The sequence below is a fragment of the Psittacula echo genome (genome assembly GCF_963264785.1).
Source record: "Psittacula echo genome assembly, chromosome: 2".
Taxonomy (NCBI): domain Eukaryota; kingdom Metazoa; phylum Chordata; class Aves; order Psittaciformes; family Psittacidae; genus Psittacula; species Psittacula echo.
In genome coordinates this window covers 121,155,040-121,175,069 of record NC_137737.1, presented here as the reverse complement: position 1 = coordinate 121,175,069, position 20,030 = coordinate 121,155,040, and the positions used below count along the sequence as shown (strand labels likewise).

General features: G+C 39.0%; 1 protein-coding gene across 1 annotated transcript; it reads left to right on the top strand.

Annotated features, from left to right (window-relative positions):
* Positions 1-291: 291 nt before the first annotated feature.
* On the top strand, positions 292-19,552 carry BPNT2 (3'(2'), 5'-bisphosphate nucleotidase 2). Its single transcript, XM_080611813.1, has 5 exons — positions 292-787; positions 13,994-14,153; positions 15,103-15,198; positions 17,187-17,348; positions 18,732-19,552. Exons 1-5 carry the CDS (start codon positions 410-412, stop codon positions 19,001-19,003), a joined length of 1,068 nt encoding a protein of 355 aa, XP_080467939.1. The 5' UTR covers positions 292-409; the 3' UTR covers positions 19,004-19,552.
* The last annotated feature ends 478 nt before the right edge of the window (positions 19,553-20,030 follow it).

Here is a 20,030-nt window from a genome sequence, read left to right as displayed (position 1 = left end):
CCTCCAGCCAGTGTCCCACCGCACACCTGCAGCCTAGGAAATGAAGCCACCCGAAATCACACTTTTCTCGAGAAACAGCGGGTGACTGTGTGCTGTCAGATATGTCCGCGGCAAAAAACAGCACAACTGCCCCACCGAGCTACCCACAGAGAGACACAAGACCTCAAATTCCGCGGAGCGGACAGCGGGACATGCTCAGTGCGAACGGCGAACTCCACCCCCTCTGACCCGGATACAGACGGCGCTGTCTGCTCGCCGGCCCGTTGGGGAGTGTGGCGCCGGGCTGGTCTAGCCACCAGTGTAGTAGCAGCAGCAGCACAGAGAGTGGAGTGTCCCGGCGGCGTTATGGGTCTGTGGTGAGCGCCGGGCACCGCTGCCTGCTCCACTGTTCCTCCCCTGCCCCACGGCCATGGCCCCCATGGGGATCCGTCTCTCGCCGCTCGGCATGGCTGTGTTCTGCCTGCTGGGGCTGGGTGTTCTCTACCACCTCTACTCCGGCTTCCTGGCCGGCCGCTTCGCCTTCTTTATGCTGAGCGAGCCGGCGGCCGGCGAGCCCGAGACCCCCCACGGCTCTGGTGCCGTGGACGTGCGGGAGCTGCTGGCCGTGTCCGTCCTGGCTGCTGTCAGGGGTGGAGAGGAGGTGAAGCGGGTCCGCGATGGTAACGACCTCAATGCCAAGGCCAAGGGAAAGACGCGGGAGGGGGCCGAGGAGCAGCTGACGAGCGGTGACCTGCTGTCCAACCGCAAGATGTTCTACTTGCTGAAGAGCGCCTTCCCCTCCGTGCAGGTGGGTGCCGGGCTCCTTTCCCTCAAGTGGGCGGCTGCGGGCCCGGACCTGGGCTGCACTCAGCCCGTGGTGTAGAGCCCCAGGGGGTAGGCTGCCTAATACTGCTCCTGTAACGCCATGAGGGCTCAGCCCTTTGCTGGGAGACACGTGTCGCCTCTCAGTTTTGTAATTGCTGAGGGGAAACGCTGCCCTGGTTTTGCACTTTACTTCCCCTCTCTTAGGTTCAGTGGCAGTGCCACCTCATACATGTTGCTGTGGGTGCTCGGTTGCAGAAGGAGATGGATCATGTGTAAGCAAAGCTGTGTGATATGAAACAGTATATTTGAAGTGATATGGACATGAGGAATGAAGAACACTGAGTCTAACTTGCAGATTAAGTGCTCTGTGGTTAAGGATAAAGGCCACTTCATAGTGCCTATTCTACACGTGTTTGTGGTGCTGTAATTAGGAATACTGTTATTTTTGTAATTATCCTACCTGCCAGTTGTCGTTCCCACTTTTAAGTTACAGAGAGAAAGGATTGGAAATTTGTGGTTTAGGAACATAGTGTTACATTACCTGAGGTCTTAGCTCTGGTGGCTTTGGGCCAGCAGGTAAACCAACAGCTGTGTCACTGTATCACTGCCTACGTGGGCAAAATAAATTTACTTTTCCTTCATAGGTGCATACCCCTCCCTGCCCTCATGAGCTTATGAAATCCGAGTCTTAACACCTAAGGTCACGCCCAAACCAGAGTTATACTTTGGGGGTTTTGTTGATGTTGTTATCACTTTTGCTGTAGTGAATGGGAACTTCTCTGCAGTCTCTTGATGTTAAAGTCTACTTTTTTATTGTCACTTAAAATTGATAGCAAACCCTAGTTTTGGATTTAAAAGGTGATGATTGCATGCTTTTCCTGGACAGGTAGCGTAGTTAAGTTTACTTTTTGGTTAAGTTTAGTTACTACTCAGTGAGTTTTCAGTGGTTGTTTTAGAAGTTGATCAGGGTGGTGTGTATGTTTTTTTGGTGCTTTGTTTTTTTTTGGGGGGGGGTTTAAATGTTGTAGATATAGAATATCTATATAATTTAATATAATTTATAATTAATATATATTATAATTAATATATATCTATATAATTTATATATAATAAGAAAACACCAAATTCTTCAATATTTGCAAGAAAGTTGATATGTGATTAATCTTCCTCTACAGAAAGATTGTGAAGGTTATGTCCTGAAGATTGCTGGATTGGCAGTTAACAGCAAACCACCTTAGCAGGCCCTGCATTAAAGGAAGAAAAAGCATTGTCCCCTGTTCTCTTTTGTTCTGTGTCTTCACAGAGCTTGGTGTTACAGCATGCCTGTATTGCTGCCTGAAACCTGTGCAGTTTCTCCCCTTCTGCAGGTGGAGGGACTTCATTAGATATGGGAGTTGTCTGTTCTAGAGAAGGCTGGGGCTTTGGTCTGGACTTGAGCTCAGTGAACTGTAGCGCCTGTTCCGTGTGTGGCTATGTGCATAAACTCTGCTGTGGTACCTGGGATGCGTAGCAGTGACTTGTGTGTCTTCCTCTCAGAGGGTGTTGACTTTGAAAATCTACTTCTAAAAAGCTTTGGTACTCCTTTTTTATTTTCCTTGCAGTTAACTTTTGCTGCTAGTCTTTAAAACTAGATAGTACTTTCTGAAGTGCAGGTGTGTTCTCCAACATAGTGTGAGGACAAAAATGTGTGAGGACAAAAATATGTGTGCACATCTGTGGAACTGGGGGAAAAAATATCAGACATATGTTTTTTCTTTTTTCATCCCTCTCCTGCCGCTGAGCTTGAGCACTGCGGATGACTGGGAAGAGTTTGTTCGAGAAATCTTTCAACTGATCTAGTTACTCAGTCTGACATACCAGCTCTGGAATATTTGGTACTCTGAGTACATGATCTGGATAGTAACAGGTTATCTCATGCAGCGTTTAAAAAATATGCACTAAGCTGTATGTACTGATAAGACATTCTGCCTCTTGAAGTCTATCCTACGGTGAAGATGTGTTTGTAAACATCTGTCCAAAACAAAAGCTTTTTTTTTTTTTTTCTTTACACTATATGCATGTGGCACTGTACCCTCCTGAGGTGTAAAGACAAGGTTTCGTCTCAAACTGCAAATCCTTCATGTGTCCCTTCAGCACAACACACCTAAAACTGCAACTGTTCTATAGAACAGACTTGCTGCAGTTTTGGGTTGAATAGGAGGATTACAGAGGATTCCCGGAGACACCTTTCATGTGAGACAGTATGAGCTGCATCTTGTAAGAAGGATTGTACTTTTTACCTGCAGCCTTATCCCCTTGTACAGAGTGGTGCTCCAGAATAAAAAACATTGCTGAAGTGGAATAAAAACCCTTCTCTTGCTAGGGAAGGTCCTGCTAACAAAGCTGTTGAACAAAACTGAAATAATCCCATGAGTAAACTTATGTAAAATGCTGATTTACTCTCATCATGGAGTCCTTGGTCTAACGGGTACCTCAACATTTAAATTGCTGCCAAATATTGCAGCCAGGAAAAACAAAAACAAACCAAACTGGCACAAAAACCCCAAAGTGCCAGAATATGTCCTAATGTAAAGGAAGTGGAGCTTAAAGCAACCTGGTCCAGTGGAAGGTTGTCCCTGCCCATGGCAGGGGAGTTGGAAGTAGGTAAGCTATAAGATCCTTTCCAACCCAAACCATGCTATGAACCTCTAAGAATAGCCATGGCTTTCCAATGTTTAAAAATAACCAGGGGGAGAAGTTATTTGACTGAAATAAGCTGAAGTCAGTGAGCAGCCTTGCTTTCCCTGTATTGTGCTGCTGGACATAAAATTGGGAAAGCATGCAAATCGTCTGTCTGAAGCAGATTTTCTCGTAAGGTGTGATTATTAAGAGAAGATGGAAAACTTAGGCTTTTCACTTGCAAAAGCTGACATAAACCTGGAAAAAGTCTTACAGTCCTGAAAGTAGTGATTTATACAAAACCTCTCAAAATCTGAGGGCAGGAAGAGAGTTAAAAAAACAGCCCACCACAACAAAGAGCATAGAGGATGTTTTGTTCTTTTGCATAAAGGTACTGACTCTACAGAGGAAGAGGAACTCCACTGCTTACATCACCTGCTCTACTTGATATAAATAGATGCATTTGCATCAGTTCAAGACTTCTTACAGCTAGGTTAGGTAAGACCAAAGAGGAATGGATCAATTCTGTTTTATCACTGTGTAGTAAACTTGAGTGTTATTGGGTATTGTTGTTATATCCCTCAGAAATAGGTATGAGAAAGATAACGGAGGAAGAGGCAATTCAGTTATTTCTAACTTGGGTATTACCCAGTGTTGTCTGTCTGATCACAGTCAGCATCCAGCAGTGCTTATTTGCATACATCTTCTGTGAAGTATAGTTGTTTAAAATACATTTAATGCTAAAATATATGCAGTGGTTTCCCTTGATGAAGTCCTGAACTGCCGTTACAGGCTTTGAGGTGTTTACTTCTTCTGCACTACCTGGGTGTTGTCCTTATCTATTTGTCATGCTGAGAATGAATTAAACCTCTGATCCAGCTATAATCATCCCCACTGCTCCTTTTCATTTTTTTAAAGTCTTTGTTATCTTTTCTGGGTTACTTTGCTGAGTTCCTGATTGATTCTCCTGTTTATTCCTTGTGCTAACACAGTGATGGTGCGATGGCTGGAATGGGAATCTCCCTGGGATTAGGAAGATGCTTCAGTGGAAGAGGGAACTGGGAAGGCAGTGTTCCCAAATTCAATTAGAGACTGGCCAGAAACACTGTAATGTTTTGCAGAGAGGAGCTTCTCTGTTTAAAGAGGTGATTCTTGATACCTGGGTTTCAGCAGCAGTACCCGGTAAAAGAGGTTCTCTCAGCCCTATGCATCAGGGTCTGCCATTCTTTTAGCACTGCTTGTCCAAGGATCAGTGTCAGGAGCTTGATATTTGAATATATGCAAGGTAAAAATGTAAAATAACGGTTATTTAGGAATGCCCTAGTTCATTTAGCATTGTGGGCTCTATCAGTAGCCTGTGCCAGCACATCTGAAGGAGCACCTGTTCTTGCTTCTAAAGGCAGGAGTGATTGACAGAGGAAGATGTGACCCTTAAACTAGTACTTTAGCCACATTCCCTCTTTCTTCTGACTATGAAAAAAAAAAAAAAACCCATCAATTTAAATTGGTGGAATTTAAACCCCCCCAAAAAAATTCTGCTAACTTTGCTTGTGCACCGTCTTAGCGTTACTTTCATGGGGTGCAGCCTTCAGTCTTATTTGACAGAATAAATGCTGCCCTATACTCTCATTTTCAAGTTTGGGCTTACTTTTGACCAGTGCATTAGAATTGTAGAATTGTACAATGGTTTGGTTTGGAAGGGATCTTAAACTCATCTAGTTCCATTAATTTATGTTCCATAGTTGCACCAGCTATTTGTCTTGTTTTCTCTTCTAAATACTGAATAGAGAAATATCCTTTGTTCCTTCTCGGGTGTTTTTTGTGGTTTTTCTTTTTTGATTGTTTTGGGGGTTGGTCGTTTTGTTATTGTGACTGTGATGTATGTCCAATCTTCCTCTGTCCCAGTCTTCTGGCTTCTTTTTATTAGTCTTGCCACTGATCTGAATCCGAACGTTCTATCTCCTTCCCACTTAAGACAGATGATAAATACCTCGTTTCAAGTTTGAGCATGATAATACCAGAATCAGGCATCAGTGTTTGAAATGGAAATTTAAGAACATGACAGTTTTTACTTTTAATGAGATTTTCTTCTAAATTAATTCCACTTTTTGAAGATTAGTGTCTCCAAGTACTCCATTTTTGTGAAGTACCTGAAGTACTTCCTAGGTTTAAACTTGCCGTTTACAGGCTTCTGACCACAGTGCCAACTATCATACTGGAATTTCATCTGAGATGGCTAGCTCTGCATCTGATACAGATTCTGTGGGACAGATAGATTTGTTAAAGAAGTATGTTTAAAAAAACAAACTTTGAAAGGATTTCAGTGCTTTGCTGAGTAAGTTCAGTAATTTGTCTGTCTCTTTGTGTTGTGAGAATGGCATCTTCAGGTCTTAAGTTTTTAACAAAATTAACGTCTTTCTGACCCAGATGATCTTAGCAGCTGCCATCAGGTTTCTAAGTAAAGTAAGAAGTGTGAATGTTAATCTGAAATCTCAGTAGTAGGTGTTGTCTGGAGATGCATCTCTCAACATGGGTTCTAATTGATGTTAGATGACTTATGATGGTTCTCTCTACATAAAAAGAAATCAAAGCCTGTAACTTTATATTAATGAGTTCTTGATTATCAGATGGAAATACAAGTAGTTTTTTTGGCTTGTGTAGGTACTGGGGTTTTTTCATCTGTTAGCTAAACTCACACTGGAAGTTTTCTTAGTATTATATATTGTATTGGTAGGCTTCTCATCTGGTCTTATTTGGATGTTTTCTTAAAATAAAAAGTAGTGTTGCAACTCTCATGACAAGCTAGTCATCCCTTTCTCTTTGCTAGACTTGCATTTGCATAGAACTGAAACGGAGAATTTTGCCATCTACGGAAACAACTTGTGTGAGCTAATGAGTGAGTGGGTTTATTTCTTTTGCTGGGCTTAAAGTCTAGTTGTTTCTACAGATTACTGGTGGAAACTGAATTCTGTGATCCATGCTGATTCAGTCTTGTATTTTTTGTTCTATTCATTATAAGCCAGTAGAAGCAGAGTTGTCATCTGATATATCTTTACCATTTATGAAAACCTGTTTAACTCTGCTTCCTACTGGCTGAATGACCAAAGCCACATAACAAGTTTTGATAAGCACTAGTTGAGCTTTTTGACATTTAGGCTTGTCCATATTGTTCTTTGCATACCCTATGATCTTGTTCCTGCATGAAGTGATGACTTCTTGTCATTAAATTAAATAAAGATGTAGTTGGTAGATGGAAACTTCTGCCTGGACTTTCGTGCCTTGAAAAATGCATGTGTCCTTCATCTGTATTGTGGCATTATTATAGAAATATTTGTTTTTTTCATTTCAAATGAATGACGAGACCAGTGGGCTTTATACATTTTATTATTTCATGTTAGTATATTTTTGTACCTTACACATTTATATACAAATATACTTTATTTTTTTTTAAACTTGTTTACCTTTTAACTAACCATTTATTTAGAGAACCATGTAGTTTAAGGTCCTTTCTGTCCTTTGATAACAAAATTTACACTGCTAAAACTCTTCGTAAATTGGACCCTGGCAAGAGGAACCTTTTTGAAAGGCATGAAGATCATCACTTGTAAAAGCTCATTTTTAATTTCTGATGTGTTGTAGTAATTTAAGGAGAAAAGAACCTTTCCAAAAGGAAGCAGCTGTCTTTAAAAATGTCAGTGTATTAAATAAAAATAGAGTTTTTTACTATGCTGGCAAGGCTACTATTCAGATTGTTTAAAGCTCAAAGGTGTTTAAAGGAAGTGATACTTTGATTTCCAAGTTTGTTTTCTTTTCAGTGTCAAGTAGGATAAGTATTCAGGAAGCAGCTTTTGTTCATTGTGAAAACTGTTACTTTCTACTGCAAATTCAAAGTTGGAAGGGAGGGACCATGAGTGGTCCTGACAGCAGGTGAGCTAAGTCTTGGTATCAATGCAAGTCTGTCCTTCTCTAGCAGATTCTGGAGTCCTGTTTTGTATAAGTTAGATACTTTTCTTGGCTATTGGAAATACAGTGCTTTGACCTCTTCTTGCTCTCCTGGAGAGTGCTCTCCTGTTGTGCATTTTTATACATTCTGACTTCTTGAGGGTGTGTTTACGTTCAGAGGTTTTGGCATCTGATCCCTTCATACAACTTTGTGCGTACAGATACTGTGAGAAGGTAAGACTGCTTTCACCTCTGATACATTTGAGGGGAAAAAAAAACAGAGAGAAGATGAGCAAGTGGAGGTAAAACAGTCTGACTTGTAGTGTGGGGCATGTCACTCTTCCGAGCAGGGCAGTAACATTGGTTGGAGGTGCAAGGTGTGAGGCCTGGTCTGTAAGTGGAAGAAAGCCCAAAGGCTTTTGCTGTCCCTTGAGTTGTGACATCTCTGAAGCACAGCCAAATAACAGTAAATAAATTATAGTCCTACGCAACCCCCTGGTAGGTCAGTACTCCTTTCAATGTGCATAGTTGTGGGTATCTTCTTACTGGTTACTCTGGACATTAGTCCAGAAGGTGCATATAGTGGTAAAATATTTTCTGCTGTTTTCAGGGAACATCTCTCAGTAGGCCTCTAAGGAGGTATCATAACCATTGTTGGTTTATGGTTTGTAAATGTTTGCATTTGCTTATTTAATTCTGGCCCTCCAATCTTTCCTCCGCCTCGTGATGTGTGAATTCAAACTTCACCATTTGTATCTCAGGTATGGGTAATGTTTACATTGTGAATCACTGGTGAAGGGGCTGTGTATGTCATGCAGAATTAGTGCCCTAACTAAACAGAAAAACAAAGTCAAACATCTATTAATGTTTTACTAATATTCCCCTATACATGCAGTTTTGTCTTGGCCTCCAGGGTTTTCATTTTCATGGTCCCATTCAAATCAATAGACTTATCATGGAATCATAGAATCATTGAATGGTTTGGGTTGGAAGGGACCCTTAAAGTTCATGTAGTCCAGCCCGCCTGCAATGAGCAGGGACATCTTCAACTAGATCAGGTTGTTCAAAGCCCCATCCAGCCTGACTTTGAATGTTTCCAGGGACGAGGCATCTACCACCTCTCCAGGTGACCTGTGCCAGTCTCTGTTCCTGAATTGTAATGCCTGGAATATACTTATATTCTGCCTAATGAATATTACCTTTTATTGTTAACTATGGGGTTTGTTTTGGTTTTTACCTTGAGTAGCTTTAATTAGTGTTTCTTTTGTATAATGCAGGCAGGATAGTATTTTGTTCTTGTTCTGTTTTCTATTCTAATTAAGACAGCACTGAGATTTGGATTTGAGAGGACTTTAATTATCAAATGTGGATATTGACACTCTTGGGAATAAAGAGCTGGGCTGCCTCATGTTTTTCAAGATACTGGATTATTTGCATATTAAAATACAAAATGAGTATTGGGCTGGATAAGAAGGAGGAGTAGTAATAAATTTAAATAATATTCACATACCACCAAGCACTCTAAGAAAAGCATTGCATTTTCATGTGCAAATGTTTATTAAAGAAATGGTTTTGAACAGAAACCTCTGGTTTGATGGTTTGGGGGCTTTTTGTTTGGTTGGGGTTTTTTTGTTTGTTTTTTAGCTTACATATTTTCAGTTTATCTTTAATGGGTGAATTCAAAGGCACAGCTACAGCTGTGTGCTACTCTTTCAAACCAGCAAAAAGCCTGAGTTTGTCCATCTCACCATGAACAACTATCTAGTAATCAAGGTTTGTTGGGTGATGAGCTGCCATGAAGATATGAGGAAGTACTGGTAGGGAGTAGCCCAACATAGGACAAAGATCCACTGTGAGGTTCCCTGAAGTCTTTACGTGGTCAGGACTGTTGGCTGTTGGTTTAGAGCACTGCATTTATCCACATGGATTTGTAGTACACTTGAATTGCTTCCCATGTCCCTGGGCAGATCTGTATTCCAATCACTAAAACGCTGGAGGAGAATGTTTTCTGTGTGAGGGGTTTCTGAAGGCTAGGAATGCCTGGGTGTTTCCAAAGACACGTCATTGTTGTCAGATGTTCAAATTGGACCTCTGTTGTGGCTCCTGTGAGCAGCATCCCTCTTCCATTATGGGATTCCTGCACCTCACAGGCTTGTTTTGAGGAAGCTTTGTGCTGGTGAGATGCAGCCAGACTCCCTCATTTATGAAATAATTATTTTTACAATTCTGTTGTACATTGCATTCTGTTTAACAATTTCTGTGTGTTTAACTAAATCTGGGTTTGATGCAGTTCTTTGTGAGGAGGGCTTTCCCTTCAAGCATTAAAAAAAAGACAAGACTGCTGAAACATAGTTAAGCTTGGTGTTGGTGGGCAGCTTACAGAACTTCCCAAGATTTGCTTTTACAGTTTACAGCTAACTCAAATACCTATTTCTGTCTTCTGCTTGCCGTCTCAAGTTCTGGCATGATGGGTTTCAATCTAAATCTGACTCTTAGGAGTACGCAAAGTTATGTATGTGATAGCAAGCATGCAAATTATTCACACTAATGTTGCAGTTTAATAGACTCAGAATGTCTTGTTTGAAACATTTGCTGTTGTGACTGTCTTTCTACCGTCACTGCTTCTAATTTCTAAGTGAAGATTTAGGACTACAATCAACTAGATATCATTTCAGGAAAGCTTGAAATATAAGGTCATGACCTCTGGAGACTTCTAGCAAATGAGAATGACAAGTCTGAAGGTAGCATCATACTAGCACGAAGTCATGTTTTCCAGGTATATTTTCATGCCTTAAAAATAAAACAGGAGGGAAAAAAAGAAGTTCCCAGTGTTAAGGGTTGCTGGTCCTCTCTCTGGCAACTCTGGCTTGCAAAATCTATAATGTAGCTTCCTAACAATAAATAAATTTAATAACTGCATTGTGGTGAAATGGCTATGAATTTCTACTGGGACTATAACTTTTGGAGTATTTAGCCAAGGCTACAGAGTAAATGGCCATATGAATGGAGGAAGAGCAAGTGACCCAGTTGGGCTTTTTTTTAATTTTCCCCAGATAGCTCTGCAACCTTGTTGCTGTTATCTTCACCTCTTCTGCCCCCCCCCCCCCCCCTTTTTCCCTTTTGTTTATTCTGGCAGACTCATCATGATTGTTGAGAGAGACTTTCCACAAGCATTATAAAGGCTGCAGCACCATGGCCACCACTACAAAATTTGAGCTAGTAGAAGGTCTTTCTCTGAAAACAATACCTTACAGATAGCTGCAGTCTTTTAATTTCTGTGTACTGTAACAACAGGTTTAACAAGATATTTTTCCTTTTGAGGATTGGTTCCAACCCTTTAACTTTTTGAAGGCCTCTTCCTTCTGTTGAGGAAAATTATTTTTTTTAATGGTGCTGCGTAATGTGCTGTAGTGGAACTTAAACTGCCTGAGGGCTGTGTTGGGGCTGCCAAGTCTGTGGGACTAGGCATCTTGACTTTGCAGGACTGTTTTCCTGAGGGGGAAACACAATCATCGGGTTTATTGTATCGTGACAGATGTTTAATTTGTAAATGTCATGGCAACTTCAAGGTCTCTGTATTTGATATACAATGCTTCAAATACTGCTTTTATGTGGGAAGACAGCTGTGATGCATGGCTGGAGTCGCTGCAGTTCTGCTTACTTTTTTTGAATTCTCTTGGAGAAGATGGCCCTTAACCCTCTGCTAATAATCTGTTACAGCCAAGGTATGTGATGTCTCTTGTCATGGTGTGAATTATGTAAATATCATTATGATACAAAGTTTGTAACGTTCAAATGTAGTCTGATTGCTTCTTTATTTTCATTGTCTTTCAATGTCACTTGCCTGCAGCATCTGTAATAACAAGTTGTTTTAGTCAGAGGGGTCTTATTTGACTTAGCAGGTATCTGAATCTGACCTAGCAGTCTTGACTCCACCTGTAGCAAATAAAGATAAATCAGTGGTTCTAGGGTTGGACACATTGCATCACACATGTGCCTACTATTTTGCCTTGACTGGACATCAGAGCTAGTCAGTTTGGCATCTCTTTTTTATTATCATATATTATATTATATATATATCATATTTTATATATATAATTAATATATATTTAATATATAATATAATATATAATATATTATAATATAATATACAAATAGAAATATATAAATATCAATATATTATATATAAATATATACTAATATAATATACGAATATATTATAATAATATAATTAATATAATATTAATATACTAATAAAGATAATAATACATAATTTTAATATAAAATTAAATATAAATTATTAATATAAAATAATATTAGTTTAATATTTAATATTAATATAAAAATAAATATATACAAAATATTTTAATATATTATTAATATAATATATATTCATTAAATATATAATGTAAATATAATAATTTAATATATAAATATATAAATGTTAATATATTAATATATAAATATACTATATAATATATAATAATATAATATATAATATGTATAATTTAATATATAAATTTATATATATATAAAAAAAGTATATATATTATATATATTATATATATCATCATCCTTTATATTAGAGGAAGTCACCTTTAAAGATAGCAAGAATAAAAAACCTTGTGGTCCTAATATTGTGAAATGTCCTAAAAGTCCAGTTTGGCTACACTCAACTTAAGACATTCAACCTATGTATCTAAGCCATAAACATCTTTGTCCTGTTGAGTAGTTAGGGGAGTTGGGCATTTCTGAAGGGTCCACACAGGCTGACGTTTGAAAGGCACAGTAGCAATGATTTCCATTTTATTAGCTGTAGAAGGAGCATATAAATACTAGTCTCCTTATGTAACCGAGGTGCTAAAAGTAAATGGGATGAATTTTCTACCCTCTTTCAGTTTAAAACCATTCCCCCTATAATTTCATTACATGCATTTATAAGAAGTCCCTCTCCTGCTTTCCTGTAAAAGCCCCTTTAGATACTGCAAAGCTGCTCTAAGGTCTTCCTAGAGCCTTTTCTTCTTCAGCCTGCCTTTATTGGAGAGGTGCTCCAGTCCTCTGATCGTCTTCATAGTCTTCCTTTTGACTTGCTCCTACAGATCCCCATCCTTCTTACGATAGGGGCCCCAAGCTGAAAGCAGTACTCTGTGTGGGTTCTCACAAGAGCAGAATAGAGGGGCAAAATCACCTCCCTTGACCTGCTGGTCACACTCCTTTTGATGCAGCCTAGGATACAATTGGCTTTCTGGGCTTCAGACACATATTGCTGGGTGATGTTGAGCTTCTCAACAACCACCACCTCCAAGTCCTCCTCCTCAGGGCTGCTTTCAGTCCAGTCTCCACACAGCCTGTATTTGTGCTTGGGACTGCCCTGACTCAGGGACCTTGGACTTGGCTTTCTTGAACCTTATGAGGTTTGCATGGGTCCACCTCTCAAGCCTGTCAAGATCCCTCTGGGTGGTATCCTTTCCCTCCAGCATATTGACTGCACCACCTTATTTTCCATGACTTGCCATAGTTTCCAGGAGGATCTGCTCCATGGTCTGACGAGGCACTGAGGTGAGACTGACTGGCCTGTTGTTCCGCATATTTTTCTTTTTAACCTTTTTAAAAATGGGGGTTATGTTTCCTCCTTTCCAGTCAGTGGGAACTTCACCAGACTGTCATGACTTCTCAAATATGATGGATAATTACTTGGGAACTTCATCTGCCAGTTCCCTCAGGACCTGTGGATCAGTTCCGTCAGGTCCCATGGACTTGTGCACCTCCCTTAGATGGTCTGGAACCTGGTCTTCTCCTCCAGCAGGCAGTTCTTCATTCTGCTGGTCTCTGCCTTTGGTTTCTGTGATGTGGGCAGTGTGGCTGGAGCTCTTGCCAGTGAAGACCAAGGCAAAAAAGGTCACCGAATACCTCAGCCTTCTCCCTGTCCCAGGTAACCAGGTCTTCCGTTTTCTGCAGGAGAAGGCCCACATTTTCCCTAGTCTTCCTTTTATTGCTCATGAACCTACAGAAACTTGTTGTCTTTGTCCTTGTCCAGATTTAGTTCTGTCAGGGCTTTAGCTTTCCTAACCTGATCCCTGGCTGCTTGGACAATTTCTCTGTATTCCTCCCAGGCTACCTGTCCTTGCTTCTATCCTTTGTAGGTTTCCTTTTTGTGTCTGAGTTTGTCCAGGATAAGCTTGATATTCATAAAAATCTGCATCTACTGATATGTATAAATGGAGTAATTAGACTGCCATTGTATCTGTATATACCACATGATTCTCCAAAACGTTCTGCTTGTGGTCTTTGAAGCAACTGCTTGTAGTTTTTGTTTCTGAAAAAATCGCAATTCTTATTGCAAGAATGTTCAGTAGGAAAAACTGCAGCCAAAGCTGCTGTATGGTTCACAATCAAATTCTGGATTGTGCTTTTCCGTTGCTTGTTACATGATGGTAATAGCTTGCAAGTTGCTGAAAGTTACTAATTCATGTACTTTTAGCTGGAGTTAAAGGGAGAAAGAGAAGGTGGGAGCAAAGCTAATTTTCCTGAATGCTGCAGTGATTGTATCTGATAAGTTAATGCAGCTACGTTTATTGTTTTATCATAGATAAACTCTGAAGAGCGTGTTGATACAGCTGATCAGGAGACAGTCTCTTGGAATCGCAGTATTCCTGAAGACATAAAACAAAAAATACAGCCTAAAGAGGTTCCAGCAGAAAGTGTTACTGTATGGATCGATCCGTTAGATGCTACACAAGAATACACAGGTAGCTGATTCTTGTTGACAAATCATATGTGTAATTCTGATGTTTACCTTTTATACTGGAGTCAAAATAGTAAATATTTAAAATGACATCTTTTGCTAAAGTGTATGATGTCAAAGCTTTGACAGTGTGATTTAATTGTTCAAATTTCATAATGAAATCTCTATACTTAATAGACAACAGAGTTTACTTTTATTTAGTCCAACTCCAAAATTACTTTGGTATTCCTTGTAACTTGCAGCTAAAATAAATAAATAGTTGCTAAAATAAATGATAACTGTCATTTATGGATTCTGCCGGAATTACAAGCTTCTGTATTTCAGTTATTACTGTGGCAATGCTAAATATCTTGGAATGTGTTTTGTTTGTTTAGTTAAAGGGAATACTCTGTAAGTATTCTATTCGACTTGATATTAAACAAAAATGTTACAGTTTTTAAAAAAACATGCATAAGTCAATCTTCCCCTTTTTCAAATGTTTTAAGATCCAACTAAAATTCTTGATGATAAGTACAGATGAGCCATCTAAAAAATGGGGATATTTTTTCCTTTTTTCTCCAAATACTCCATTGATACAGTCGTTTCTGGGGAATGGTCTTCGGTATTTGAATTATTAGCTTTGAACCAGTAGAGGATAGGAGGTGGGACAGATAAGGGAGAATATAGGGGCACAATTTTCCATGAAAACACATGCTGCATAAGACACAGTTGTTAGCATCAGATCTCGTAGTAGTACAGGTTACATCTACTGAACAGGAAAAAATTGCTGGAAAGCTGAAAAAGTCTTTGGAGTCTTTTGAAAACTGCAAGAGTTGCTTGAAGGTACAACAAAGTTACATAATTGTAAGAGGCAGAACGTAGGCTTGCCTTCCAAGAACAGAATGTCTGTAATGTTAGGTCTGCTTTCTTTGTGTGTTCCTGGCTGTAAAATTGCTCACTTTCATTTTTTGCAGAGAATCTCCGACAGTATGTCACGACAATGGTTTGCGTGGCTGTAAATGGTAAACCAGTAATAGGAGTGATACACAAGCCATTCTCAGCATATACAGGTACTTTTATGCCTTCACATCTTTCCAGCATCTTCAGTCATAGTGTTAATTAAAATGTTAATTTAAATTAGTTAAATTAAAAATTTAAATGATGTCTGAGAGAACATCTGTAGGTATAAATGAGAAAATAGTACCTGGGGCAAAAGAGTGCTGCTGCAGACCTCAGAATTACAGCTGCAGCTGTGTTATGTGCTATAAAACCACAAAGCAAAATGCTGCCCCAGCATAAAAACGATGCACTTAAATTAACTGAAAATATGCTTAAGAATTAAGATCTCTTCAATCAGAGTGCTTATAGCAAACCAAAGAAAATGAAACCTACACGTACTGACCAGTCTTATGTGTGCTGTTAGTCTTTAGCAGGAGAGTGTTTTGCTTATTCAGCAGAAGAACTTGTGACCATGACATTATACCCAGAAGCTGGTTTTTATTCAGTGTGAATAACAAAGATTGATTGAAGATGTTAGTCGTAACTGTTTATATGTAACAGGCAAGGCTGCCTAGCATAACCTTATCGATTATCTGACATGCTTTTAATGCTACAGCTGTGAACTAAGTAATTCGTTAGTATTAATGATGTATCAGTGGGCATGGCTGCAAGTTTGGCAATGTGTATGCACTTCTGACAGCTTCAAAGTAGTTTTAGTGCTTGCATCTTGCTCTATTTGAAACAAGAATTTCTGTTCTTGTTTTCCCTTAGGCAATACTGACCTCTAGAGTTGTGAAGTTACGCAGTAGCTCTGGCTCAGAAATAAAGTCTGAATAAATGTTTTTTTGGTTTGGTTTTTTTTTTTGGGGGGGGGTTGGGTTGTTTTTTGTTTTTTGTGGGTTTTGTTTGGGGGGGTTTTGTGTGTGTGTATGTGTTGTTTTGGGTTTTTTTCCCCACTGAATACTCAGTGTTTTGTGTGAAGTATTTTACTGTCTTTAAATATGAACTTGATTTCCAGTTATTTAAGTATGTGCTGTATTCCAGTATGCTCTAAGAATCTATGTTGTGGAACATATTTTTTTACATATCAATATCTGTCTGAAGGAATGTTTTGGGGTTTTTTTTAGCACTGTAATTTTGAGAATTTGTCTTCTTCAATAATAATAAAGCATGAAATGTTCAGACATGGCATCAGATGAGATGCAGTGAATTCTGTCATTCTGTGTAACGAGTATTCATTTCTCAAGCTGGAAATGCCAATATGTTGTGAATAGGATTGTTCCTAATAGTACCACACAAATACAAAGCAATAAAGGGCAGTCAGAATTGTTATTACACATAGCTCAGTCTGTTGCCATGAAATCTGGCCCTCTACTGAGATGAAATTTCTGGTTAGTCTGCTAAGTAAACAGCAAATTAATGGTTAGGGGATGCCACCTACCAAGCTTGGCTTTGAACCTCATAATGAAACAAGTAGGAGGTTGTGTATTCTAAATTCAATTCTCCAAAACCCACTATCTAATGTTTTCCTTAGTATTACTGTCCTCCTGAGCTATTTCCTTGCTTAGCATTACTACTCTTCTGAGCAAAATGCCTCAGTAACATTTTGCTGTCTGCTTTGATGGGTAGTGGGGCTTCTTGTTCTTGTAAAAGGGTTGTTTGTGGAAATTCTGGATCTGTTCCAGACTCAGAGCCATCCTTTTAACTTTTGTGGCTTTCGAATTGCAAGTTCTCAATAGTACTACTTGGGATTTTTTGCCCTTTGCCCTTACTCTACTTTTTGTAAGTAACACACAAGAATAGCCTGGCACGGGATAATGCCATATGCAGAAAGGTGTGGGTATGGGGCTGTTTTGCTTTCTCTTCTGTTTGTGTGCATATGTGGGCATGTAACCTGTCCTTCTGTCAGTCCTAACTTTCTCTTGTACAGTAGGGAGAGAAATTAAATCAGAGGCATCAATTCCATTTTCTCAGATAAGTATGCTTTTATCTTTACACTTAACAGAGATTGTCTTCTGTAAATCTTAACAGATTTTTTTTTTTTTTTGTCTTCTTGTAGCCTGGGCAATGGTGGATGGCGGGTCAAATATAAAAGCTCGTTCTTCCTACAATGAGAAAACTCCAAGGATTATTGTATCCCGCTCCCATGCAGGAAGAGTCGAGCAAGTTGCACGACAGACATTTGGAAATAAAACTGTGATAATCCCAGCTGGTGGAGCAGGTTTGGTTCCTTGAACATCCTATCCATTTTACTGCTTCTGAATGATTTAGCAGGATAGCTGTTATTAGAAAAAAGGAAATAACTGTGGAATCTCCTCTTTTTCCTCTTACATTTTGTGCTTCATGTCTCTATAAACAAGTACTTGGCAATAGGGACACAGGTTATTTTCCTGCATATGGAAGCTTACATGCAAATTTGGTTCAGGCTTTAGACTGTTCACAAGTTAATATCAGTGTATCTAAGCCTGGACCAGCAATGTTACTGAGATCCTTTTACTGAACACACTGATGTGTGTTCACTGAAATCACCAATGCCTCTGTGGAGGAAAAAGGGTGTAACCACATGCAGAATCATCGAAGAGAATCTGATGGTTGTTAGTTAAATAGTAGTGTCAAACGTCTTGGGGTTTTTTTAAGACAAAGCCATTAAAGTTTGGTACTATTTCTTGTATTTATGTCAAAAGAGAAAACTAGTGGCATTGAAGTCCATTTTTATCTGCCTCATACTCAGTCCAAACAGGTTTTAGCATACTTTTCGTAACCCCACACAAGATACTTGGGCGTTTTACTGACAGAATGCAAATATATGAGGCACTAGTGTGAAGCAGTAGCTGTTTTAAAGTCTCAGAAAAGCCATGCAAAATTCAAATTATATGGAAATGTACCTTCTGTGTCTTTAATATAGAAAGCTAGGGCTTCCCTACAGATAGTTTAGTAAAGAAGATCTTGCACACATTCTTGATGATTGATCTAAACGTGTTTTCTTATGATAAAGTGAAAGTGTAACTAATTATAGCTGATCTTCTCCAGGGCTTCACTCTGTATAAGAAGATAAAAAAGGAACAGTTTAATAAAACAAGGATATTGGTTGAACAGTTGAAAAATTGAAAAAAATCCAGTGTGTACTGTGCAGTGTATGATAAAAGAGAATACCCTGGGCTGAGTTGCTTTATATGCATCTTCCTTCTATTGTTAATAAAAAGCCAGGAAGGAAAAGGTAGACTAGCATAATACAAAAGTTGAGAAATAAGTAAGTGAACATAAAAGCAAAACTGTATTTGAGTTTCTGGGGGTCTTTTAATGCATCTCTAGATAAGTCTATGTAGCATATTGGTAAAGGCTGTCTAAAAATAATGTGTCTCCAGTACCCAAGGTTTTAATTGGGATGCAGTGGAATTGTGGGTTGGGAGGCAGTGTTCCTTTTTCAAATACTCTCTACAGGTCAAAGGGCAGATAAAGTACATTATATACATGATATAATGAATGACATCACTTTCCTAAATCTTGCATATGTGTATTATTAACACTTGCTAGTACATTTGTCCTTTGTGGAAAACAGGAAAACTTAGGTTAACTTTCTTTAACCTCTGCCCATTTCTTCTAGGCTATAAAGTGTTGGCCCTCCTTGATGTGGCTGAAAAGAATCAAGAAGAAGCTGATGTGTATATCCATGTCACCTACATTAAGAAATGGGACATATGTGCTGGAAATGCAGTGTTGAGAGCATTGGGTGGCCATATGACTACTCTGTCTGGTGAAGAAATTAGTTACACTGGCTCAGATGGCAATGAGGGAGGACTTATAGCCAGTATCAACATGAACCATAAAGCACTAATTGAAAAACTTCCAGATCTGGAAAAAACATCACACAAATAAACATGGCTGATGGAGAAGTACAAGTCATGCTTTTGTAACCTCCAAATGCTCTGTCTGAAGAAGCAGTTGTGAAAACCTGCTGGGAAAGATGCACAGCAAAGCAGTTTGGTGTGGGTTTGGGGACTATATCATGCATTGGGTTTCTTTAGTGGTGGTATTTAAAAAGGAATAAAATAATAATCAGAAGTAGGAAGGGGACTGACTGCCTCACATCTCAGTTTCCATGGTTTTTTTTTTTCCAGACTCTTTTCATGCAGTTCTTACACTGAAGGTGCATTTACAGTATATATTGGTGAATGTAGGTGAACTAAAGAAAAATCCAAATTTATTCATAAGTAGTTCTCACAGGAATTTCTTGGAACCTTTTACATCTTGTTACTGTAGTTGTAGCAACTGCATAATGAATTAGGTAGGAAAAGGTTGATTTGTATAGGCATCTGGTAACTGTGGACAATTTAGCAGGAAACTGATTCTGTGTTCTGTATCTACTGAATGGAAAGCACAAGAAGGTTGACACATTTATATGCAGCAACAGTTTATATTTGATGGTGTGGCACTCCTTTTTAAGAGAGAGAGAAAAAAAAAAAGACATGTTCTGTACTACTTTCACTTTTTTCCTGTAGATGTAAACTAGTTTAGTTGAGATGGGTTGTGAGTATCAGTGGTTTATTAATCAGTGTATTTATTTCCATATTCCTTTCTTTAAAGAAGGCAGCATTTCCGTGTATAGTTTTTAACAGTTACTTCTGGTCCTTGATTTCTGCTTACAGTGTTGAAGATGCATGCTGGACTTTAATGTAGGACTTGTTCATCATTTGGTGTTTGTGCCTATGGAAGCTGCCTCTTCCTTCAGTACCTGGGGTTTTGTTTCTTTTGTTCCACTGGACAGAGTCATATGGAATGAGTTTAACAGAAATAGTAAGTTGATTGGTTAGTTTTGTTTACAACATGACATAAAAACCGGCAATTTTTCTGCAACCCCCAAAATAACTTTCTTTTTAGGTTAAGGTGCACTCTTTTCTACAAA

Excerpts from the sequence above, each read along its gene's own strand:
- BPNT2 (XM_080611813.1), top strand. The coding sequence starts at position 410 with ATGGCCCCCATGGGGATCCGTCTCTCGCCGCTCGGCATGGCTGTGTTC. Across the intron at positions 788-13,993 it reads GCGCCTTCCCCTCCGTGCAG|ATAAACTCTGAAGAGCGTGT; the intron begins GTGGGTGCCGGG and ends GTTTTATCATAG. Across the intron at positions 17,349-18,731 it reads AATCCCAGCTGGTGGAGCAG|GCTATAAAGTGTTGGCCCTC; the intron begins GTTTGGTTCCTT and ends CATTTCTTCTAG.